The sequence below is a fragment of the Vulpes vulpes genome, chromosome 6, assembly GCF_048418805.1.
Source record: "Vulpes vulpes isolate BD-2025 chromosome 6, VulVul3, whole genome shotgun sequence".
In the NCBI taxonomy this organism is placed as follows: domain Eukaryota; kingdom Metazoa; phylum Chordata; class Mammalia; order Carnivora; family Canidae; genus Vulpes; species Vulpes vulpes.
The window spans coordinates 128,051,220-128,077,223 of record NC_132785.1 but is presented as its reverse complement, the minus strand read 5'-3'; the positions used below and the strand labels follow the sequence as shown (position 1 = coordinate 128,077,223).

General features: G+C 44.1%; 1 protein-coding gene across 1 annotated transcript in view; it reads right to left on the bottom strand.

The window, feature by feature from the left end:
• The window catches only part of DYNC1H1 (dynein cytoplasmic 1 heavy chain 1), a 68,112-nt gene extending 42,254 nt beyond the window's left edge, over positions 1-25,858 (bottom strand). Inside the window, exons 1-12 of the mRNA XM_072762353.1 lie at positions 25,204-25,858; positions 16,456-16,543; positions 14,067-14,240; positions 13,576-13,831; positions 13,049-13,235; positions 11,420-11,691; positions 11,101-11,328; positions 7,847-8,923; positions 6,987-7,166; positions 5,044-5,193; positions 3,423-3,569; positions 315-455 (exon numbers count right to left, since the gene is read on the bottom strand). Coding sequence (XP_072618454.1) covers positions 315-455; positions 3,423-3,569; positions 5,044-5,193; positions 6,987-7,166; positions 7,847-8,923; positions 11,101-11,328; positions 11,420-11,691; positions 13,049-13,235; positions 13,576-13,831; positions 14,067-14,240; positions 16,456-16,543; positions 25,204-25,459 — 3,156 coding nt within the window. The 5' untranslated portion in view covers positions 25,460-25,858. The remainder of the gene's footprint in view (positions 1-314; positions 456-3,422; positions 3,570-5,043; positions 5,194-6,986; positions 7,167-7,846; positions 8,924-11,100; positions 11,329-11,419; positions 11,692-13,048; positions 13,236-13,575; positions 13,832-14,066; positions 14,241-16,455; positions 16,544-25,203) is intronic.
• Between the last annotated feature and the right edge of the window lie 146 nt (positions 25,859-26,004).

The following is a 26,004-nucleotide window of genomic DNA, read 5'->3' as shown; positions in this document are numbered from 1 at the left end:
AGTCAAAGAGCACAGCTGGGCTTTTTACCCTGTAGAATATTCATACTTCATTAATAGGACTCACTTTCTTTCGACATTGTTAGAAAAATCACTTCACATTCTCAGAATTTTCATATTGAAAGATAAAATTTACTGCCCTCTGAAATGAGAGTTCATGTCCCACTAGACTTGTTCTACCGTTCACAGTTTGCTTTACAATAAGCAATAGTTATCTAGCGTGTCGTATTATAGACACATCACGTTCATTAGACCTCATACTCACCATATCTAAGACAGAGTTTCTAGCATAATGATGGAGACAGGGAGCTTCTCACCTTGACGTACTGCTCGACCTCAGTCACGATGCCCATAACTGCAGAGTAGGACTCCTCCAGGGCAGCAGGGCCATCAGGCATCCGCGTTAAAGCGTTCCGGTAGAATTTCTCTTCCTCCGTCAGCTCGTAATGCACGCCCACCTGAGCAAGCAGAGCCAGGAGGAACACATGTGGTGTGTACAGAAATGTTCACCTCAGAGCCACCTTTCACTGAATTCCAATGAACTGAAGGAAGAACTCGCTATAGAAATAGCATCTGAGGGATAACATCCACCTACCCCAGCCACAAGAAATCAGAAGTCTACTCAAACTTCACGCAACCAACAAAGGGAACATCAGATCAACTACAAGCTAGAAAATGGGGCATCACTATGCAAGAACAGTTACAGAACCCTCTGAGCCCTTGGAGCAGAGCCATTGGAGACCTGAGCCTCTCTGGGAGCAAAGCACAAAGGTGGTCTCTAAAGAACCAAGATTACCGTGACCACATAATTACACCGGCTAGGACAATGGAAATGATGACCCAGTAATCGTTTCAATGGTCTGAGTGTTGCCCACATGCCAGGCACTGTTGTAGGCACAGGAAACAGCCCGACAAAGATCTGTGCTCACATGGGCCTACATTCTGTGGGAAGAGAGACATGGAAAAGCAAACTACAGAATGGCAGCAGGTGAAAAGCACTGTGGAGACAAAGCAGGAAAGAGGAGGGCCAGGAGTATGAGGTAGGGGAGGTCAGGGAAGGCCACACTGAGCAGGATCAGGAGAGGGAAGGAGTGAGCTGTGCCAATAATTTTACTACGAGAAGTTCCAAGCAGAGAGATCAACGAGTGCAAAGGCCCAGGGGCAAGAGCCTGTCTGGCATGTCTAAGGAGAACAAGATGCCAGTGTGGCCGGAGCAGAGTCAGTGAGCAGGAGGCAGGTACTCCAGTCAGAGAGGCAACAAGCAGCATATTCCGTGGGGCCCAGCACTCTGCCATGGGACGTGGGCTTTCATGAGGAGTGGCACGGAAAGCCATTGGTGGATTCTGGGAAGAGCAGTGTCAGGACCAACATGAAATCTAAGACTGCTGTTGTGCTGAAAATAGATTTTAGGGGAGCAAAAGCAGACACAAAACCCACCCAGAGGAACTGTAGGAATCCAAGTGAGGGATGATGATACCTTAGACTGGTAGTATCAGGGGATGTGGGCAAAAAAATATCAGGGTGAATTTTGAAGACATAGACACTGGGAGGCCAGGGTGACCCCTCGACTTAGGCCTGAGTGGGTTAAGGGTGGGGAAAGGTAGGGAAAGGAAAGGGAAAGGTGGGAGCAAATCTGAGGGAGGAGGTCAGAGACATTTTCAGTTTGATGTGCTCATCAGCCTTGTGGAAATGCCCAGGAGCCAGCTGGAGCGAGGCTCTCGAGGTCCAGATAAAGGCTGAGATGAAGGTGGGAACAGAGTCATCCCATAGGGTCCGTCTTAAAAGAATGGACTGGGTGGGACAGAGTACTGGGAGGAGGAGCACACAGAACAGGTAGAGGCCAGAGGAGGGAGAGCCAGAGAGGAGCCAAAAGGGGACACTGGCCAGAGAGGTGGGGGGACAATCAGGATAGCCCAGCAGAACAGCAGGAGGGGGTGCACACCTGTCATATCCTGCTACTGACACTTCTCAAGGGCTGGGATGACTGCAACAGGTAAAGGCTGGTGACCCTGACACCTGAGAGGTAGGGACCTGGAGCAGGTGTACAGACAAGTCCTTTGTGTTTTTACCAAGGGGAGCCAGAGCAAGAGGATGACAGGGGTCAGGCTTATTTGCTGATAGGAAATTCAGCAGAGGGAGGAGTGCTGAGCCTCAGAGCAAGGACAGGGGACCCAGCAGAAGAGAGACTGGCTTCAGTTCCATCAGATGTGGAGACAAACAGGACAGCAATGCAAACAGAAACATGGCAAGTTAAAAACAGAACATGAATAAGAAATATCCTGCAGTCTGCACAGACTCCCTGAGCAGAAGGAATCAGTATCCACAGCTCGGCTCTGATTAGCTAGACACTGTCAAGTTTTGGGCTCATCACTGCTAAGATTGTGAGTCTATAGGTGGTTGCTACTGCAAAAAAATCTGAGGGCTGAGGGATCCCTGGGTGGCGCAGCGGTTTGGCGCCTGCCTTTGGCCCAGGGCGTGATCCTGGAGACCCAGGATCAAATCCCACGTCAGGCTCCCGGTGCATGGAGCCTGCTTCTCCCTCTGCCTGTGTCTCTGCCTCTCTCTCTCTCTCTCTGTGACTATCATAAATAAATAAAAATTAAAAAAAAAAATCTGAGGGCTGAGCCTATGTTGCGTATGTTCAAAGCTAAGACTTTCTACAAGAGCTGGTCAAAAGAGAGGTTGTGGAGATCTGCTGATGTGAAGTAATATTGCTTAGAGGACAGGGACTAAACAGTTTTTCGGGTTTTCCTTTTGCTCCAGAGCAGGTTATTAAAACTGTATCTGGGACTTGTTTTAAAATAATCTGGTGGGGGAAGGGAAGGGAATTGAAATTTAAAATGGCCACATAATAAACAAAGCAAGTTGGTGTGAGCTCTTGAGATTCCTAGATTTATATATATCTATAAATCTCTATAATAAAGTGGGAGTGGGGAGGAATAGGAATTAAGATTCCCAAAGAAGTTCACGGAGGGAATTTTTCTTTCTTTTTTTTTTTTTTAAAGATTTTATTTATTTATTCACGATAGACATAGAGAGAGAGAGAGAGGCAGAGATACAGGCAGAGGGAGAAGCAGGCTCCATGCCAGGAGCCTGACGCGGGACTCGATCCCGGGACTCCAGGATCGCACCCTGGGCCAAAGGCAGGCGCCAAACCGCTGAGCCACCCAGGATCCCCCACGGAGGGAATTTCTAAGAGCCTACTGAGATCAGAACTACAGAGGCAAGTATTTGGAAAGGCAGCCACAGGAAAACTGTCAGATCACACAAGGCTTCCTCTAGCTTTCCCTTAGAATGCTGAGCCACAAGCCTGGAGTCTGAGAAGACATATCAAGAGCAAAATTTAAAGAGACGTGATAGAGGCACCACAGAGCCCTGGGGAGGCTGGTCAGAAGGCCCACAGTGTAAGTCTCTGGAAGGCTCACCTGGTACCTCTGACTTTGGATCCTGGGAAGAGACAGCACAACCATCTTCCAGGCAAACATTTCCTGATACAGCTTGTACCTGCACTCTTCAATTGGCGGATTCAAATAGATGACCTGATTGGTTATTCTCAGCTCATGAACAACATTCTGTAAAAGAAAGATTTCATTTCTTACTCAGCAATGAAGTAATAAACTTCATTTTTGAAGTTTAATAAATGGCTTTTATTACACCTCACCTAAGTGTGATTCCAAGGTACTAATAAATTGGTGAATGCCTACAGAAGCCACTTTTCAGTAAAATGGTACTGAACATATGTGTATATGACTGCTCAGTAATCATCTCAAGTAAAGTCAGGTGCTGAATGCTTAAGTCTGAAACTGGGTAAAAAGTATACAAATTACAGCTTTTTTTTTTTTTTTTGGTCATACGAAGCATTAGAATTATTTCAAAGAAATGTTCTTGATATAAAAGCTTTTTCCAAACTAAAAATAATAGTTTTGATGCATAACCCTTTCTCCCCCTAAATTTTATTAACCCTCTTGAGTCTGAACCATGAGTCTGTTACTTTATTAAGAGAACGTGGTCTTCTATATTTCATGTATATGGTCCGTGGCCCTCCCCTAAGGGTTATAAATCAGAGGCCAGGCACTGATTAGGTTCCTCCTGGTTTCCCATGTGTAGGTGAACACACAGTAGGTGCTCAATGGAGCACCATCTGATTTAATGTGCATGGTGATCTCTGTACACAATGACCTTGGGACCCAAGAACCCTGTGCCACTGATGCAGTGACGAGGCCGTCAGACACATGCCAGCATGGATGCAGGTTTACATGTCAAGGTGAGGCTGTGCCACCTCCCAGTGCCTGGTTTAAGCTAAGCAAGAATTCCAACTCTATCACCATGAGTAGTTGTTTTACTTAGATATACCCATTTGCTTTTCTGCACCTTTGTACTTTAAAGAGAATGCTCTAGGGATAAATATATGTAATATTCAAGAATGAAAACATTTTTCAAGCATTAAGAGAAAAAAAACGAGAAGGTAACATCTGGGGAGAAAAAGAATAGCTGATTATTTCCCCCACATCAAAGTTTTTACCTTCGGTTCTTTGAGGCTTCTGTTTTGTGAAACATTTTTATTGGTAAATTTAACACAAATTTACCATAAATTGCAACAAACCATATAATATAAAATACTGACTTCAGTCACATTTCCTAGGCCCCACAGCACAGTTTTCACATCTCCTTGATTCCTTCCAACCTCTGACATTTTTCTCAGTTTTTCCTTGTCTTTCTCAAATAACCTTGACACTCTGGAAGAGTAGTGGTCAGGTGTTCTGAAGGGGACGTCTGATCTTTTGTCATGATTAGAATGAGTCTGGGAGATGTGAGGACAAGGACGGGGGTGGGAGGGGGTGGGGAATGGCCCTGCCAGCACATCACACACACTGCAGGCTAAACAATGAGTACAAGATAGCACTGCTGATGCCGACTTGGGTCACGTAGGTGAGGTGGTGTCTGTCAGGCTTTTTCCCTGTAAAGTGGCTCTCTCATCAGTACTTTTCAAAGGGAGAATCTTTTGTTTGATCTACTAGCAAACTGGATGCTATGGGAAATACTCACTTTAATCTTTGGCTCTCCACCAGGCTTGTGACTAACTTGAGGTGCATCTGTATCCATGTCAACTTCTGCTTTATCTTCAGCTTGTCCAAGAAGCACCTGGGTCCAAGCTCTCAGGCCAGCTTGTAGGCGAACGCCCAATATTCTTTCAATCTACAGAGAATGCAGGATCAAAGAAGAGTGTTCCTTCCAAGTTAGCTCAGCAAGCAAGTCAGATAGAAAACCAATGCTTCAGGTCAAGGATGACAGTTGCTACCACACCCTTCATCTTACCCTGGTTCCCCATCTCACTCTGTCCCTCTCTCAGTCCCAGACAATCTGACCTCCATCTGGAGGCTAACACAGTCACCAACCCTCTGACTTGTAAGGGACAAGGAGATGCATGCAGATGCATTCATGGTCTCACTGCTCAACATACTAGAAAATTTATAAAACAAAAGCATTTTCCTAGAAGCCTCAGAGATAAAACTACCAATCTATAATTTGGAAAATAAACCATTTTTTTTTTTTGGTAAAATTGAGATAGAAATTGACATAAAACATATTAGCTTTAGATAGATAACATAATAATTCAATATTTGTATATACTGCAAAACAACCACCAGGTAAGGCTAGTTAACACCTGTCAGCACATACAGGTAACAGTTTTATTTTAACAAGTAAGGAACAAAGTCTTCTCTCTGATTGTAATGAGACAAGTGAATGCCCTCTGAATAGGACACGTGTATGTCCTCATACAAAGTCTGTCTTGGGTCACACAGCCATCCTAAGAATGGTATAATGGCAGCTGTGATAAAATCTGAGACTTTCAGGAAACTTGGAAGACTGAGGTTTGTTAACTTTCCTTGGTAGTGTCCTATGTGTGGATACTCTGCATCTTTGTGGTTACAGGCTTTCTCTTCCTTTCTCTCTAATACACTTTGGGGTTGCCCATCCACCACCTGTCCACTGCCATGAAATATCCTACTTTCCAGGGCTCTCCATGATGCTGACATCTGTCAACGAGAAAGCCACCATGGGATGCTAAGTTTGTTTCAAATACACGCACAGGTGCATAGACACACTTCTCCCTACCTGTACACCTCTATAGGGGTGAGCCTGATCCTCTACACCAGGAGTAAGAGGTATTTGGTTGCTGGGCATTTTTTCTTTCTTTCCTTCCTTCCTTCCTTCCTTCCTTCCTTCCTTCCTTCCTTCCTTCCTTCCTTCTTTTCCTTCTTTTCTTTTCTTTCTCTTTCTTTCTTTCTTTTTTTTTTTAATTAAAAATGATTTTTTTTTTGGAGGGGGGGCACCTGGGTGGTTCAGTCGGTTAAACATCTGCCTTCAGCTCAGGTCATGGTCCTGGGGTCCTGGGATCGAGAACCATGTCAGGCTCTCTGCTCAGCAGGGAGTCTGCTTCTCCCTCTCCCTCTGTGTGTGCGTGCTGCACTCTCCCCCTCCCCCTCAGATAAATAAATCTCCAAAAAAACAAGTTTGTTTTTTTAATTAAGTTTTAGGCCCAACAAGGGGCTTCAACTCATGATCTGGAAGGTCAAGCGTTCCATGCTCTACCGACTGAGCCAGCCAGGCACTCCTGGGCATTTCTTTTTAAATTGGGTGGTTGAGAGGAGGCATCATGTCAGAGAAGGATGCCTGGAGGGGAAGGCCAGGGAGGACAACCTGTTACTAGGTGAGCAGGGAGGTAGGAGGCTGGCAGATATTCAGATAATATAGAGAATTCCCTCACCTCATTACCTGCAACTTGGAATGGACAGGAGCATTGCCAGTACCATGTAGCTCAACTCCACCGTGAGCTAAATGGGGTATCTCGAGGGGAAACGGGACTATTGCTGATAATTTCCACGGGAAAATGCTTTTCAGTGACAAACTAATAAGCTTATAAAACAGAGTCCACCCTTATGTCAACAATGAAAAACTTAAAAACAGTGTAACAACCCATCCCTCACCTCCATGTCAAGCTTGTTGACCCAGATGGGTAGGTTGGAATAGGAATGCAGATTTAAGTCATCCACGGCTTTCTGGACTCTGTTCAAGATCTCGGAGAAGGTCTTGTGATCATACATGCAAGTCTCCAGGGAACGAACCTCCAGGTCTATTTTTTCTTCAATAATTAACAGATCATCCACCTAAAGGAAGGTGTATTTAATATTCAAAACACCATTCACTCTATTCATTTATGTATGTTCTTCTTGATTAACGTATGTTTAATGCCTTCTTCCAGGAGGACCTAATCCTGCACGTTGGTGTGAGAACACTTATCCCACTCCTGTGCTTTTCACAGAGGGAAGGGAAATGTATGGAAAGCATCAGCCTCTCCCCACTCCTCCCCTGCTCACGGGAAGGGTGACCTCTGACTGAGAAGTCTGGGACCAGGAAATGGCTGTGCTCACAGCAGCAGGCTGGGTGCCAGGAGGCTAATAGCTGTCCAGCTGTGCCGGGGTCTGGGAAGGAAGTCTGGGTCTGAGATGGGCTGAAAGCAAGGGCCGTGGCCACAGATCTAGAGCCCACTGTCCAAACATCTGTGTCAGTAATAAAGCTCTTGTCTCACTCAGTCAGACTCCCGTGTCCATCACCTCTCCATTGGTTTTTGAACTCAGGCTGTTACTTAACAATCTTCCCAGAGCCCACCACAGTCAAACAGCCCAGCCAGAGAGTAAAAGAGCTGCTCCTCCCCTTCAGCTCACACGGCCCAATGTGGTATCGGTCAGAAACGCCTCCTGGGAGAACTACCGTGCTGAGTGAGCTATTACTACCTTCAGTTCATTCCCAGGACCCTAGAGGATGCAGGGAGTAAATCAGATCACACCTTTTCTTGGAAGTTGAAGACGGTCTCCGCCAAGCGCTGCACATATGGGTCGAGCTTGTAGGATTCCCACACCAGTGCAATGCCCTCTGCGATCAGAGCCTGCACTTCCTTTTTCAAGCCCGCCACTAAAAGGGAAATGGTGTTCCGCTCTTCCACCTTCTCACAGGTGCGCTCATAGGTGCGCACACTCTCAATCAGCGAGATGGCAAATGGGTACAGCTGGTTTGCTTGGTGAGCCTTGTTCACAATCGCTAGCGGGACTCGGAAACCAAGCCACTTGAGGTTTCGAACTTCTTTGGAAAGTGTGATGATCTCGGGTAGGAAGTTAACTTTAAGCTTCAGGACGTTTCCAGTGCGCCCCCGGACTCGAGTGCTTTCAATGGTGAAGATGCGCCCCGAGACACCAAGGTTGCGCTGCTGCACCTTCCGTGCCCAGTCATCGAATATCTCCTGAGTGTTGAGCTTCATGCGGAAGCTGTCCCCGTCCTGCTTCAGCTTCTGGCCCTCCACATGGTTCTCCCAGCCCTTCCCCAGCACATCCTCTACACGCTTCATGTAGGCACTCAGCTGGCGGTCGATCTGCTTCGCCCAGATGATGGAGCCTGACACTGGGGGCAGGTCACGCACATGGCTCATCTTACACGCCTGACTCTGTGGGTACTGGACCTTGAACTTGTCGTGGAGAGACTCGATGTCATCTTTCACACGCTGAATTAGCTGGGTCTGGTACTCGCGGATGGCCCCACGGATGTGAGGCCGGACAAATAGTGCATTGAACCTGGAGAAAATCCTGAACATCTCATTAGCGTTCTTGGCTGTGCCAAGCTGATCCCTAAGGCGAGCAGTGATGCGGGTCTCCACCCTGTCGATTCGTTCATCATATCTCTTCATGGCGGCCTCCCAAGCTTCCGTGCCTTCCTTGGAGACATCTAGCCCGTCCACTTCCTTGACATTCTCATAGGCAAGGTTGACCTCCTCAATAGCATTCGCATCCGCGGCATCAAAGAGAACCTCTGCTACTTTCATGTCCTGAGGCTCAGGGACCTCTCCTTGATTCTGTTGTGCAACTGCTGTGACCTGAAAGGGATCCATGACAAAAAAGTTGATCACATGAAGGCTGTCGTTCCATTGTACACCAGGAGCAAACACTGCACAATATAGTCAGCCCTATCTGTGGGTTTTTAACTTTTAGCCAAATGTTTTATAACCACAACCCAACAAAGCTACGAGAAATACCAGAGAGTATATTCTAACTCTGCATGTAAAGATCTTCTGACAATGTAGTTTTAGTTCTTAAGCTAAAATAACATGTTAAAACCTAGGTTTTGGATACTTGCCTCTTCAAAGTTTTGTCAACAATTAAAACTATATTGGAAAGCTCAGTAATTTGCAGGAACACTACATATAAACTCAGTATCCAACAAAGTCTTCATTTTTTATTATTAAAACTTTAATTATAATCCACAGGTAAATACCAAGGCAGAGGGACAGATGAAGGCTACACCAACTGGGAAGAATCTCTGTTCAGTTCCCCGAAGCTCCCAGAGAGCAGAGCAGAGGATGAGCTTTACCTCAGGAAGCACAAGACTTCCACAGACATCTCTTGCCCACACTCCCACAGAATTATAAAGCAAGCAGGGGCCTTCATTTGGGTCCACAGATGTCTTGGATGAAATTCAGATAGTCTGGAAACTTGTTTGGGGGAGATCACCATTATTATTTTCACTAACCCCTAACTAAAATTTAGCATTTCCTATAATTATGAATGCACACAACAGTCACAGTCATTTGAAGTTCTAAGGCTTTGTCACCAACAAATACTTTCTCATCACATTTGTACATCTTTTTTTTTTTTTTTTTTTAAGATTTATTTATTTGAGAGCGAGCAAGCGCACAAGCACGAGTTGAGTGCACCAGTGTGGGGAGGGCTAGAGGGAAAGAGAGAGAGAAGCAGAGTCCCGGAGTGGGGAGCCCAAGGCGGGGCTTGATCCCAGGATCCTGAGATGATGATGTGAGCCAGAATCAAGAGTTGGATGCTTAACCAACCGAGCCACCCAGGTACCCCAGTTTGTACATATCCTGATTATCTTGCTTATGCTCATTACTACTTGAAAATTACGATATTAATATGGCCCATCACTAGATCTTGCTATTTTATTTGTTCATGGCAAAGCACAGAGATTACTAGATCACAATTTAGATAATTGTTTCCTTGTAAACATGTGCATTTTATTTCATGCATTTAAAAACATTCTGAGTTGCGGGGGGGGGGGGGGGGGGGCACCAGGTGCCTTAATCGATTAAGCATCTTCATTTCGATTGACAGACGGGATGAGCACTGAGTGTTTTTCTGTATGTTGACAAATTGAACACCAATAAAAAATAAATTTATAAAAAAAAAAAGTAGAAAAAAATAATAGAAAAAAAAGCACCTTCATTTTGGCTCAGGTTATGATCTCAGGGTTGTGAGATCAAGCCCTGCGTCAGCCTCCATCCTGGGAATAGAGCCTGTTTAAGATTCTCTCTCTCTTTCTCCCTCTCCCTCTGTTTCTCCACCTACCTTCCTCTTCCTCTCTCTAAAATAAAAAAAAGGAAAAATAGGGCAGCCCTGGTGGCTCAGTGGTTTAGCGCCACCTTCAGCCCAGGGTGTGATGCTGGAAACCTGGGATTGAGTCCCACATTGGGCTCCCTGCATGAAGCCTACTTCTCCCTCTGCCTGTGTCTCTGCCTCTCTCTCTCCCTCTGTGTCTCTCATGAATAAATAAATAAAATCTTAAAAAAAAATTAAAAAAGATTTAAAACCCAAGAAGTCTAGCTCTAGGGCCTGTGCATTTTTAGGGGAGGGATGAATGGATGGAGAAGATTTGGACTAAATACAGAATCACTGCATCACAGAGAGAACAGTGACAGGATACAAATGGAACTCAAGCACTTAGCACAAAACACAAGTGGTTCATGTGCATTCTAAGAAAAAAAAGGAGTGGGGGGCGCCTGGGGGGCTCAGTACATTAAGTATCTGTCTTTAGTTCAGGTCATGATCTTAGGGTCCTGAGATCAGTGCTACATGGGGGAGAGGGTCCCTGTTCAGCAGGGAGTCTGTGTCTCCCTCTCCCTCTAACCCTCCCCCTGCTTATGCTCTCTCTCGCTCTCTCTGCCCACCACCCACTCTCTCTTTAATAAGTAAATAAAACCTTAAAAAAAAAAAAGAGGTTATAAAAGGAAGGATGTACGTGTTTTAAAAATGTGATACATACCTGTGGCCTCAAGACCCTGACAATGACAGCTCTCAGCTGTTCGTGCTGGCGTCGAAATTTTCTCATTTGGTCAAGGCGGGCCTGGAGCTTCCTGTGAGCAGGATTGATTCGCCACACCATCTTCAGATTTTCTTCCCTTTTTCTTTTGACAATGTCTCTCAGTAATACCTGAAGCTTCTCATATTCATCATCCCAAGTCTGAAAGACTTCAAAGCATGCGACCATAACCTAGGATATAATTTACGAAAGCAAGCTTATTATTACAGCATGTTTTCATCTCCATGCCCTGAGGATGGTTTTCTGATATATTAAAACTTACTTTTTCAAATTCTTCATAAGCAACATGCATCAATTTTCTGGTGCCCAATACTTTGAGTAACTGAGAACTCAAGTCTCTTGAAATTGCCTCCACCAAACGCAGTGCCCTCTGAATGGGATATTTTGTGTTTCGGATCTTTCTCAAATGGGTGAAAATTGCAACAAGTGCCTGCCTTATTTTGTCCAGCTCAGTGGCAGACAGTAAATCATTCAGAGGAAAATCTTTCATCAGAGGATTGTAGTCATTCACAGTTTCCAAAGCCTGTTTTAGACCTAGATTAACAGAAATGGTTAATGGTTTTCATATAAAGTAATACACATATAATGTTACATGTCAACCATACCTTCATTAGGGAAAAGTAATACAACTAAGAGGATACTGCTTACAACTTAACACTGGGTAAGTAAACTGAAATACAGTCTTACAAAGGAACATTCTGATGTTGCAGAAGAGTCAGCGACACAGAAACCGATATTTGAAAAAAAAGAACATGTTATTAACAGGATGATCCTCTGTTAATTAACGGACAGTCTCGTTGCTTTTTTAAGAATATCAGTCAAGTCACAAATACTCTAAAGGCTGTAGGTGATGGCTCCACAGATTTCATTGTTTCCTATACCATCTAAATGTTCTATAAATAACATTAGGTTTAGAAAAACTGTAATTTTATCATCCTTAGGAACACTAAAATGTAAATGTTATACCCATGGCTCATATGAGGTGAATGTGTTATGGACACAGAATCCCAGAAGCACCTGGGTCTAGTCTACTTTGATTCCTCCAGCATAAGATACAAAAAAATTAAAAAAAAAAAAAAAAGTATTAGGAAAGAAATAAAAATTTATGGAGTATTTAAAAACAAACTTCAAGGTGTACCTTTTAGCATTAGTATCAGGTACATGTGCAATGTGCTCCAAGTAACTAGAAGATTTCTACCTGGAAGTTCCTCAAACATTTAAAATGTGGGCAGCATGCCTTTTTGGGAGGGGTAGGAAAAGAACATGATGAGTATCACAGCCCCGATTCCTTGTTCTAACATTCTCTGGTGGTCAGAGCTGTAGAGAAATGCCTAACGTGCCCGGTATCCAAACCTTTGAGTGCCCAGTGTGTGCTAATAAAACATCACTCACACTGTTGTGCATTCAGGAAACTAAATTTATCTTGATCACTTTTCAGAACAGGGAGGAAGGCAGAGAATGGGGAAAATGGGGCAGGTGAAAGAGGAAGAGAAAGCAGTGTTCAGCTCTCCTTCCACAGTCCTGTGGGCAAACAACTTCTGTTTAATGTCAACTACCTTCCTGCCTGGATCGTCAAAAGCACACTTGACTTCATACTAAAAAAGTAACTATCTCCTCAAGGAACCAGGTAACTGAGAAATAGGAGGAAAATTCTAAGAGTCCAGGGATTCTCTACTCAGGCCTAGAAACTAGCTTATGTTCCCAAAACTCCTGAAGGGGAAGGAAGGTATATGGGAAAATCATTTTCATTACGTAGACCTGGGGGGAAAGGAGACAAGACACGAGAACAGGAAAGATGGTTCATCTATTGACTTTCACTGAAATTATCCATAAGATCTCACAAAAGCCAAGTCAATAACTTACTGATCACATTATTAGTCCTAGTTTTTACCTGTATCAGTGTCAAAACTGACAGTGGCATGGAAACGCTTGCCATGTTTCAAAATATCCAAAGTAAGGAGAACTTCTGGGCTCTCTCGTTTCTCCTGTATGCGGTATAATGCACGTTCCAAGTTTAACCAAAAACTAATTTCCTGCAAGGCTGTTCCTGAGGCAGGGTCTCGATCAAGTTTGGTCACCTTTAAGGATAAATAATATTCAAGAGTATTCACTATTTAAATAAAGGTAGAAAAGTATCATTTAACTGAACACATGCATTACAACTTAATTTTTATATTTCAAGTAGATTTCCTTTCCTGTTGATTTTAAGTGGTTTAATAAGTGAAAGCAAAGGCACATAAGACAGCTGAGATCAATATTCTCTCAAGGTTAATATTTAAATAACTGCACGCTATCCCAGCACAAAGGAGAGAACCACTAACATCATTGGAGACTTCATCTCACTGACAAAAACTCAAACCAGTTTGAGATATTAAAGAATACAGTACTTTATAAACACATCCAATACCATGCTCTTACTTTTTGAATTTCTCGTATCCAACGGTTAACTCCTGATTGTAACTGATTGAGAAAAGTTGGGTCTTCAACCTTATCTCCAAAGTCTGTAACTTTTGGCTTTTCTCCACGTTCATAACATTGTTTTGCAACATTTGTAATAATGGGATGAATTGGCAGGCTGATCTCTGGAATTTCAATATTTTGCTGCAAGTGAAGGAGCCCCATTTCAAGTTCTGCGATCTTTTTTTCAACAGAAGGAGCCATTTTATCACCATCCCTAAAAAGGTTAACAAACACTTCAAACTTTAGTGTGCTGTTGGTCTCCAAAGGGCCTATTATCTTAGGTCTGTCAAACATTAATAACATATATCTTATTAATGCAACAGAATTATATCCTCTTGGTTTACTGGCTTTGCCGTCTCAATTTCCGAATTTACATTATCTTTCACAGTGTCTTGTGAACACTAAGTGAAATAGGACATTCAAACCAACAGAGGAAGAAGGGTTTTTACCTGTCTGCCTTGCCAGACTCTCTGATATAGGACTTGAAAAAAGGAGCCACCGCATTGCTAATGAAAGAGTGCAGGGTTTCATATGGGGAGTCTTCACTGAGTGTGAGGACTCGGAGCTGAGAAGACACTGGTTTGTCTGCATCAATTACTGGAGTACGTTTAATGAATGCCAAGCTAAAAGAAAGCAAAAAAAGAAATTAGAATAAAAAACCTCATTCCTAACCAGTTTTAGTAACTATTGTCCTCTTTGTGTTGTACGTAAATTAAAAATTCATTTGAATGTTTTAAATTAAAAATCATATTAAGAATACATAAAAAAAGAATACATTAAAGAGCTGCTTTTCTAATAGTGAAACACTGCTTTTCTTTCTTTACTCAGGTGAGAACAACTGAATCAAGGTCAAGGTTTTGGGTGACCATGAAACCAGGCAAAATTAATTTGTCTAATGTATGGGTTGAGTTCATAACCTTGCCCTCACTCACATGAACCTCCTTAGTAACCACAAGTTACAAGCCATGATGTGCTTAAATCTGATCATATGCTCATTTGTACCATTCATTTATGGCACTAAGTCACAGATTAGCTTTAATAAATAACAGTCACTCACAGATTAAAGTGACAAGGAGGCATTCCAGGCCCCCCACAGCCTGGCCTAAATCTACTCTTCCAGTCTTATCTCCTGTTATGTACCCCCTTCCCTACCCAAGACACTGCTTAAAATAGATGTCCCATTCTCTGAACATTACATGCCTTTGTGTCTTTGCTTAAGAAATCTACATTCATCTGCTGAAATTCCAGGTAACCCTCAAAACCCAATTTTGGCATTACCTCTTCCATGGGGCCTTCCCTAACCAGAATCACTCTCGCCAATCTCCATGTTTCTTTTTTTTTTTTTATTTTATTTATGATAGTCACAGAGAGAGAGAGAGAGAGAGAGAGAGAGAGAGAGAGAGAGGCAGAGACATAGGCAGAGGGAGAAGCAGGCTCCATGCACCGGGAGCCCGACGTGGGATTTGATCCCGGGTCTCCAGGATCGCGCCCTGGGCCAAAGGCAGGCGCCAAACCGCTGCGCCACCCAGGGATCCCAATCTCCATGTTTCATGGTATTCTGTGCCTCTAATACTTTGCCAAGTAGTACAGTTAGTGGTGTACCTGCCGAGCTTTCTCCCAAAAGATCACAAGCTTCTGGGAACCAGGTTTTATTTCCCTGCATATGTACTGCTATATCTTACATATAAGAGATGCTCAAAGATGGCTAAATTAACCGTTCAAAAAAATTAGTATTTGAATTTTCCATTCCCAGGGCAGTACTTTACACATAATACTTTGTTATTCTAAAAAGTCATTGAAGCCTCCTGATGTGACATACTGAGAAGGAAAAAGTCTTAATAGCAACCCTACCAAAAATGCACAAATATGTATCACCATTGGTCTGTACTTCTCAAAAATGTCAGTATCATGAGAGACACAAAATTAGATTCCGGATCAAGGGAGAATTACTGTAAGGGACATAATATTGAGACAATCTGAATATGCACATGGTACATAAAGAGTGCTATTGTACCAGTATTTCCTGAATTTAAAAATTGTACCAAGGCTATGAATAGAAGTGTCCCTGTTCTTAGGAAATATACTAAAGTCTTTAAAAAAAAATAAATTAAAAAAAATAAAGTATTTAGGCATAAAGGGGCAGGCTGTCTATAACTAACTCTTAGACGGTTCGAGAAGAAAAAAAAAAACAAAAAGCAAAAAACGATAATGCAAATGTGGCTATGTTAACAACGGATACCTGGTATCAACTGTATATAATTCATGCAACTCTTTTGTAAGCTTGAAATTATTCAAAATAAAAAGTTTTAAAAAACCAATGCAATATAAATTAAACATTTACATACCTAAATTTGGATATGTCTACTGGTGTGTAAATTGGCACCATTTCTCTAGGTGGGAAAAACCTGATAACATGCATTAAAGACTGTAATGACAAATGCATCTGAACCAGTAATGCTTTCTTTAGGGATTTATACTAAAAAGAATTAGACCTCTACCTAAGAATCCTTATTAGGTTTTTACTAGTCACTTATAAAATAAAGAAAATTCTGAGAATTTCTGAGAATAATCTGAGAATTATTATTACACATGTTAAGTACATAACGGCTCAAACCTAAAATGGATGCCATGACGTAGCAATTAAAATAAAACTATTTTAGAATGAATACTGACTTGGAAATCCTCAGAGTTCCAATACATGAAATCAAAGATAGATACTGAATTTAAACAGCAGAAATCTTGAATGTTTTCTTAATGTCTTCATCTGAGTCAATTAAGATCTACATTCAAATCTTACAAGCTTATAATCCAAGGTACCAGTATAGTCACACAACTCACCTATTGGACTTAACTCCATAATGAATGTCTATGTTGATATTATAGGAAATGAATTCTTTTTCTTCTTCTCCTTCATCACCAACATCCTCTACAAATTATAATAAATATGATGTCAAATTCATGTCAATATCAACAATCACCCTACCCCAACCTGACAGTTAAACCTCCACATGACTTGGCTCTATTTTTCCCTTCCTATCCATTTATTTTCTGACTCTTGACCCAGGCACTTTGCTGTGTGATCCTGAGCAAGGGAGTTAACTTCTCTGCCTGGGGTGCTGGAAGCACCAGAACAGGGTCTGGTCCCGGGCAGTGGTGTTCTCTATGGCCAGTGCTCACCACCCACTCCTGGCAGTCTCATCCCTTGTACTCTCCCAACACAGAAGATGCTTTCTACTTCCAACTCTGGATATTCTGCTCAGGTGTTTACTCAACACTCACTATAGACAGGTATTTTACTAAAAATACTTTAGGCATATCACATACCTAACATTCGTGACAACACTGTGGGGGTTGGCATGACTATTCTTACCCATGTTTTCCAAGAAATGTAAGTAAATTGACCAATGTGTGTCTGGAAAGGGACAAAGTGAGAATTCAGAAGTCTGTGATTCCAAATCCAGGGTCCTCCCCAGTACACGAACTACTTCATCCTTCATCAAGGTCCTCTCAGTGCAGATACCCATCAAGAAAATTGTTACCAAGAAATATCCTTAGGGTCACCAAGAGGCATTCACCTAGCCTTCCCCTCTGCTCTGACACCACTTTTCAGAGCCTGCTTGGGGGTCTATTTATGAGTGCATCTTCCTCCCCAGTAGCAAGCTCTTGTAGGGCAGGGAACATACTGATTCCCCACAGCAAACATCATGCACAGTAGTCATTTTAAAAACCTTACTGGAATTCAATAGTAAGATAGCTCAGGATGCATGTGAATAAAATGTCTTTTATTTTTTAAGTAGGCTCCATAGTGACCATGGAGCCCAATGCAGGACCTGAACCCCTGACCCTGAGATTAAGACCTGAGCTGAGATCAAGAGTCAGATGCTTAAATGACAGAATCACCGAGATGCCCCTGAACAAAATTTCTGAATAATTAAAAAAGCACAATTGAAAAATTAAAATTTGTAAGACTGGAAAATAATCCAAAGCACTAGATCTAGTACTGATCTACTAGATGCATAAATGCTCCAGTTGAATTATTTTTGCAATGATATATTGTATGGAATATCTGCATTGGCAAAAATTTCTACCCAAGAATTCTTTTAAAGATTTAATTTATTTATTCATGAGAGACAGAAAGAGAGAGAGAGAGAGAGAGAGAGAGAGGGACAGAGACACAGGCAGAGGGAGAAGCAGGCTCCATGCAGGGAGCCTGATGTGGGACTTGATGCCAGGACTCCAGGATCACGCCCTGGGCCGAAGGCAGGCGCTAAACCACTGAGCCACCCAGGGATCCCCACCTACCCAAGGATTAACATGATATGTGTGTTTTGGCTTCACATTTAAGTCATGATGTAAGAGCAAAAGCAGCAGACTTATCTGAGTGATCTTGGGAAAGTCATTCTTCTTTCTCTGGGTTTCAAATTCATGAAACGAAAAATGGGCAGCAGAGTCAAGGGATGGGTGAAATAAGTGAAAGAGACGAAGAGTATATGTATGATAAATGTACAGAAGTACTGACTCACTATATTGTACACCTGAGACTAGTATAACACTATGTTAATTATATTGGAATTAAAATTTTAGAAACTCAAAAATAATAGGCAGCAGAGGAGGGGGTGGGATATTAAATTATATGGTCTATAAAGTTTCTTTAAGCACCAACAACTGAAAATCTGGGTATACAGGTCTGAGCAAAAGTCATTTATTTCATTAGCTTTAAGATGAGACAAATACAGTATTTACACGAAAAGATGAAAAATAATACTATATCTATATAATTCTTCCAAATTATTGTTTTTAGTATAATTTTAAGAAGAGGAGGTGGCCAACTATTCTAGTATGCCAGGGACTTCCTAGCTCTTTTTAAAAAATAATTTAAAAGAAAAAAAAAAACCAACTAAACACATCAGTCTGGTTTTCTAACTACCAAAATATGGAAATACCACAATACAGATCATAGTGCCTGAAACCAACCACGCATATGATTGTAATCTCTAAAATGCAAGCACGTGAACAGACATAAAGAAATAATCCCAAACTAGGGGATCCCTGGGTGGCTCGGCAGTTCAGTGCCTGCCTTTGGCCCAGGGCGTGATCCTGGAGTCCCGGGATCCAGTCCCACATCGGGCTCCCTGCATGGAGCCTGCTTCTCTCTCTGCCTGTGTCTCTGCTTCTCTCTCTATGTCTATCGTGAAAAAATAAAGTCTTAAAAAAAAAAAAAAAGGAAAGAATCCCAAGCTAAAACAGTTTTCAGGGTGGTAGGGCTATGGAGTATTTTCTCCTTCAATTTTCCAAACTCCGTTCTATGAATTATATAAAATATATGTCATCAAAATAGCATCCAAGCAGTATCTAGAAAAGTACCATTCTATAATCACTAAAGGAAATTCCTGACATAACTAAAAAACATGGTATATTCATTTTGAATCATTTCTTCCTCCAAGGCAAGATTCACCATCTATAAAATAAAATCACACAGAAAACATGCCAACTGGATGCAGCATCTAGCCACGCTGCCTGCACTTCCTAATGCAAACAAGGTTAAAGGAACTGGGCACTGGGCCATGCGATGAGTCACGCTCTGCTCTGTCTCAGCACTGCTGGGAACGCCCAGCTCCCCACCAGGAATACCGCAATGCAGCAGAACACTGCCTGAGCTCGGGAAGGCACACCCAAAGACACAGTCCTCAGACAAGGATATCCAATAAGCATCCTCCACTGCTTTGTTAAAACCCTAATTTCTTTTGATGGCAATAATTTAAGGAAATCATAGAACCCATTTTGGATTAGTTTTTAAATGCTTATTCTCCATAAGAGAGATTAAATGAGGTCTGAGTGTCTGATTCCTAGTAGAAAGACCTACTATTGTTTTATAAATTGGCATCAAATGATTTAACCTTTTTGCCTCCCTCTAAATTATTACATGTTCCAAATAATAACAGCATAACATTCTAATTCTGCAGAAACATTTTTTAAAATTGTTCAGAGGAAAGATACTCAATAGTTAATTCTTAATAACAAAGAAGCTATTAATCCTGCTATATTTAGAAGCTTATAACCAATACAATCTGCATATTTTATCAGGCAATACCACTTTCAGGAAAGTCTGAATCAGTTTCCTAATGCTGCTAACATTACTGTTAATACATAATGGGCCAATAGCATATTGCCTGTTAATACACTCCAAGAATCAAAGTACCAGTACAGAAAGTGTTGAGCCACATTGATACACACATTTAGTGACCTGTAAACATTTCTTTGGTTAACTTCTGAGAGTTCACTGAATTTCTACAGATGTTCAAAATGTCACTTAGCACAAGTCTGTGTATATTTCTATCGAAAGCCCAGTTTAATGTATTTCAAACTCAGAGTGATTTGCATCATTACACTGTGAATTAGGTGACCATTATGTTTCACTTAGTGAAATATAAAAAGATGTGCACTCAATTACCTTAAGACTCAGACTTCCTCCCCTAGGGAGACCGGGTGTGCTTTCGGAAAGCCTGGTGAACATGCAAGGTTAGAGGGCACAACAGATGGTAAAGGGGCAGGCCAGGCTGCCCAGCTTCCTGGGTCCCTGGTCAGTCCCTCATCCCCTTCCCTACCACTCAGCCATGGGGCAAGTTCTTCTCCACCCAGCAAAGGCAGCCAGTTGTTTTCTCTGGCCCACACAAACTACCATATTACTTGTTACATGTTTTCTTGGTTCTCCTTTATCTTTCATTTTCTTTTCCTCTTAAAATCCAAAACCTACTAACGCCACGTTACTCTGGTCGCTCACTGTCACAGATGTCTTCCCCATTCTCACACACATTTGCTAGAGATTCCCCCTTTCCTGTATCTGGTACTTTTTCTTGTCACCTCAACACCCATTGCCCCCTAGTCCTCCTCCTTCTTTTTTTTTTTTTTTTAAGATTTTGTTTACTTATTCATTAAAGACACACACAGAGAGGCAGAGGGAGAAGCAGGCTCCCCACTGACCAGGGAGCCCGATGTGGGACTCGATCCTGGGACTCTAGGATCACGACCTGAGCTGAAGAGGTGCTCAACCACAGAGCCACCCAGGCGTCCCAGGGCTGTGACTTCTTTGTCACAACTACTCCCTGCTCTGGCTTGAGGCTCAGGGCACAGGGAGAAAGTCTGAGTTTTATCTCTAACCTGAAGACTTCCATTGATAACACTTTTTACAACAGGAAGGGAGGGTTAAATCCTACGTAATACTCTACAATGTTGGCAAACAGAATTTCCCTCCATCTTTACTTTTTAAAAAGAAGTGATGATGGTTTTCCCTTTGCTGCTCATAAATGTCATGTGCTTACGCTACACTGCATATTCAAACTTACGGAGCTGCAGACTGGTTTGTCCTATAAAGAGGGCAGGGCCCGCCTACAGTGTGACAGCACAGGACAGTAGGAATCCAGGCTGCAAGGCTCCTGGCCTAAGGCTTCAAAGGAGTGTTACTGTCACAGCAAAAGTCTTCCTGCTAATTTATTAACAATTTTCCTAACCATTCTGGGCACAAAGCAAAGGCCAGAAATGAATACTTTTTAGTCATCATTTCTTCATCCATTAGGGAAATTAAGTTCTCAGAAAACTAATTTTTAAAATCCACAAAAACATTCCCCATTAAACCTTCCACACTGCTGTATCTCTAAGAAGCTGAGCACTGTAAAAAGTTCTCGCTTTCTTTCACATTCTAGCTCTAGCCATCTCTGCAATAATGAGAGGTAAAACCTCCTAAATGATGTCTTTTAGAAAAATGTAGGGTAAGTATTGACCAAAGGTGGTGACTATTTTCAGTTTTAAAGACAAAGTGCCAAGGCTAAGACACCCAAAGGGAAAAATAAACAAAAACTCACAGCATCGACCCCAACCTCAGCCTGGCCACTAATGAGCCGGAGCAGTCCTAGAATCACCATTTTCACCAGCTGCAAACTGAAGCATCTCTCATCTGCTCCCATCTTTACCATCCAATAAAAATGTACTTCAGGTAAAACCTGCTATAGAATGTCATTAAAATTGTAAAATGCCTATGAAGTAATGGGCACCTATCTGATTGTAACTTAATTTTTTAAAAGATTTTATTTATTCGTAAGAGACACATACAGAGAGGCAGAGACATAGGCAGAGGGAGAAGCAGGCTCCATACAGGGAGCCTGATGTGGGAATCGATTCCGGGACTCCAAGATCACACCCTGAACTGAAGGCAGGCACTTAACTGCTGAGCCACCCAGGCATCCCATATTTTATTATTTTTTAAGATTTTATTTCTTCATGATAGATACACAGAGAGAGGCAGACAGATATAGGCAGAGGGAGAAGCAGGCTCCCTGCTGGAAGCCCAATGTGGGGCTTGATCCCAGAGCCCCCAGGACCATGATCCGAGCCAAAGGCAGACGCTCAACCACTGAGCCACCCAAGCGTCCCTCTGATTGTAATTTTAGAAGTATACTCTGATGAAAGTTTTCTACAGGCCAGGAATTACAGAAAAGAGAGTTCTCTTTTTCAAATCAGAGGGGCTATAATTTAACATTTCCCTTCCCACCAACTCTCCAATCCTTTAGTATCAAAATAAACTGTTAAATTTACAACCTTTATTCTACATTTTAAGGAATACTGTACTTTAACAGAAAAGTTTACAGCTAGCTAGGGTGGTTTAAAAAATACATATATATATCTTATTGTAAAAATGCTTCTGTATTCAATTACAAGTGTTTGGAAAATTATTTCCATAAAAAGAAGGGGAGGATAAAATAAAATCACTTTCCCTTGTTCACTAAATTATGACTTCATTCTTGTTGACAGTCTTTACTCAGTTTACACAGATTTGTTTTCCACATTACAAAGCAAGCCTACCTTTTCACTCTAACTAGCTACTGGGTGCTCACATCTGTTTAAATGTACAAAGGCCAACGCTAACTCAAAAATCACCCGGAAGAAAGCCCTCCTATCAAGTGATCTGGGTCAGTACTTGCCCTAAATCATGCTACTTTAGTCAGGATGCCAACTAGACTGAGGGGACCATATAGTCTTTCTTTAAATTTAAGTGAAAAATAAATTACAGACAGGTTGAATTACGAGAAATACTTTTTTATTTTTGTAAATACAGGAATGAGGTAGGATTTCAATCTTAGACATTCTCACTCCTTAGCCCACGTTCAAAAGTGCAAGTCATTATGGAACCAAGATTTGGATGCTTGGACATTTGCTTTGCTGAAATAAGAAAATGTACATTAAGAAAACAGATGATTTGCAATGAAAAGTATACTACAGAAATAGTACTTTCCCCCTATAATCTTAGCAAAGTTCAGTTCTAATGTTTGAGAAAAGTCGATTACTGATAAGCAGTCTAGAAGCAAAAACAAAACTTACAAATTTTTTCCATAAAAAAAAAACAAAAACAAAAACAAAACCTGAGGCCCAAGATAGAAATCACCGATTTTAAAATACGTCAACTGTGCAATGAAAGTACGATCAAGAATTAGCCAAGGTCAAACTACTCAAAACACAGTAATTTAACACAAATTAAGATATAGTTTAATAAAACAATGCACAGTCACTGAAAAATAATCAGAAAGACAGATTCCACAATGCTGACACTGGTTATACCTGGCTCAAAGAAGTCCAGGTGATTTTTACTTTATCTGTATACTTTAAATTTTGTATCATGACTAAATACGCACCCTTCTTGAAAGATTAAGTGGGTCAAAAAAAAATTTTTTTTTCTAACACTAGTGGTTTCCAGCCTGGAAAACATGATCCCCAGTACAACAGAAAACCCTAAGCAACATTAATAGTCTAAATGTGTCTGAAAGGCTCATTTTTTTGAACATTCCATGTGTATCTAGGAAAAACATTTTTTCCACACCCTGACCCTCCAAACCTCTCACAGACACGGAAGCTACAATGAAGCATCTCCGGGGCAAGAACAGCTTTTGAAAGAAACAAACTATCAGAAAGAAACATAAATGTGAGTGTGTGTGTGTGTGTGTGTGTGTGGGGGGGGGTGAGACAGTATAAATCCCGTTATTGACAGGCCTTACAGCTTTTTTGAGATTATAAGAAGCTCGCTGGCAAACATTTTCAGACAGTGGCCAGTTCCTTAACCTTTTTGTAAGGTTAAAAAAAAATTTTTTTTTTTAAATTTTTTTTATTCATGAGACACACACAGAGTGAGGCAGAGATACAGGCCGAGGGAGAAGCAGGCTCCATGCAGGGCGCCTGATGTGGGACCTGATCCTGGGTCCCCAGGATCACGCCCTGGGCCGAAGGCAGATGCTCAACCGCTGAGCCACCCGGGTGCCCCTAAGGTTAAAATTTACTTGGACATCACTCCTGGGTTCCCAGATGGACAGTGCTACACCCATCCTGCGCTGCCAAACACGCTCTCCATCAACCACCAAGCGGTCCTGCAGAGTCCAGACACTCCCTGAGGACAGGCTCAGCCCTCAAGATGAAGGTCACTGTTTGAGGAGACTGCTGGAAAATGCAAACCTTTCGCTCCCTCTCCCCGAGTAGGTGTGCCTATCCGGGTCTCTCTTTAAAAACAAAACAAAACAAAACAAAACAAAACAACAACAACAAAAAACAAAACAAAGTTGTAAACTAGGTTCAGATGTCATGGGGGTCACCATTAGGATCATCTAAATACTACGCAAATATTACAGGTGTGGTTGGTGAAATCCAGCAGCGTGCTGGACACTGAGACGCCGAGTCTAGACCGGGGGGTTGGGGGGGGGGGGCAGGGGGAGCTGGTGACTGTGGGCGAGTCCACTTCGTCGGAGCCTGAAACAGGGAAATCCCCCCCCAGACACGGCACGGAGGCTGGGAGCACCGAGCAGCGGCCCTGGGAGCACCGAGAGGCTGGGAGCACCGGGAGGCTGGGAGCATAGGGAGCTGGGAGCACCGGGCGGCGGCCCTGGGAGCACCGGGAGGCTGGGAGCACGGAGCAGCGGCCCTGGGAGCACCGAGAGGCTGGGAGCACCGGGCGGCGGCCCTGGGAGCACCGGGAGGCTGCGAGCACCGAGCAGCGGCCCTGGGAGCACCGCCAGGCTGCGAGCACCGAGCAGCGGCCCTGGGAGCCCCGGGAGCTGGGAGCCCCGGGCGGCGGCCCACGGAGCGGGAGCGCGCACCCGCCGGGCGCAGGGATGCTCGGCTCGCGGCCCGGCCCGGCCCTCCGCACCCGGGTCCACGGGGAAGGGCCCCGACCCCCCACCCGGGCGCGCACGGCCCCGCGGGTCGGCCCCCGACACATCCCTCCCCGGGGCCGGCCCGGCCGGGACACAAATCGAAACCGAAGAGCTCATGTGACATCGGAGGCCGGGATGCGGCCTCCGCCCGCGCCCAGCCGGGCAGACGCCGTCTCCACCCAACTCGGCCATCTTGCGGCCGAGCAGACAAAGCGAGCCCATTGTTGCGGGGCGCGGCGAGGCCGGGGCGCCCCCTGCGCGCTCCCGCCACCCGGAAGGGGGCACCCGGGGCTCCCGCCCAGCAGGGGGCGTGGCGCCGGGCTCGCCCCAGCCCTCGGGGCGCCGCAGCGCGGAGGCCCGTGCGCCCCGCCGCCCCCCGCCCCCGCCCGCCGCGCACCTTTGAGCGTGGAGCGCTCCACCAGGACCGTGTGCACCTGCGGGTCCGACAGGAACTTGCGCATCTGCTCCAGGGCGCTCTTCTCCTCCAGCGCCGCCTCGAGCGCGGCCGGCGCCTCGCCGCCGTCCTCCAGCAGCAGCGGCACCAGCTTGCGCAGGTGCTTCTGCAGCACCGACACGTCGGCCACGTTCTGCACCGCCGACACCTCCAGGCCCGCCGAGCCGTCCTCGCCGCCGCCGCCGCCCGGCTCCGACATGGCGCCGCGCTCGGGACCCGCAGGGAGCGCTGGGCAGACGGCCGCGGCTCCGCACGAGAGCGAGCGAACGAGAGAAACGGACGCCGGGAACTGACCGTCCGCCAGCCGCGGCCGACTGAGCGAGCGGGCGCCGGCTCCGCCCTAAAGGCCGCCGCCCGCCCCGCCCGCGGCCCGCCGCCTCAGCCACTAGCGCCCGCTCCCCGCCCTGGCGTCACGACGTTGCGCATGCGCGCGCCCCCTCCCCGCCGACGCCGACGCTCAGCCTTCTGGGACTTGTAGTCCCAGCGCTGGGCGGGGCCCCGCGTTTCCCCGCACCGCGAGCCCTGGAGGTGGGAACTTCACTTGGCCCGTGGGCGGGGCGGGGCGGTCAGAGACTGTACCTGTCGCGTTCGCTGCTGTGGCGGCCCAGCATAGAGCCTGAGACACTCCGCGAATATTGAATGAATGAATGGTGTCGAGGATGAGAGCTAACGATTTTGGTTTTTTTGAGCATTTAGGTTATGACCGACATTGCTCTAAGCATTTAATCTGTGTTCTCGCGTTGA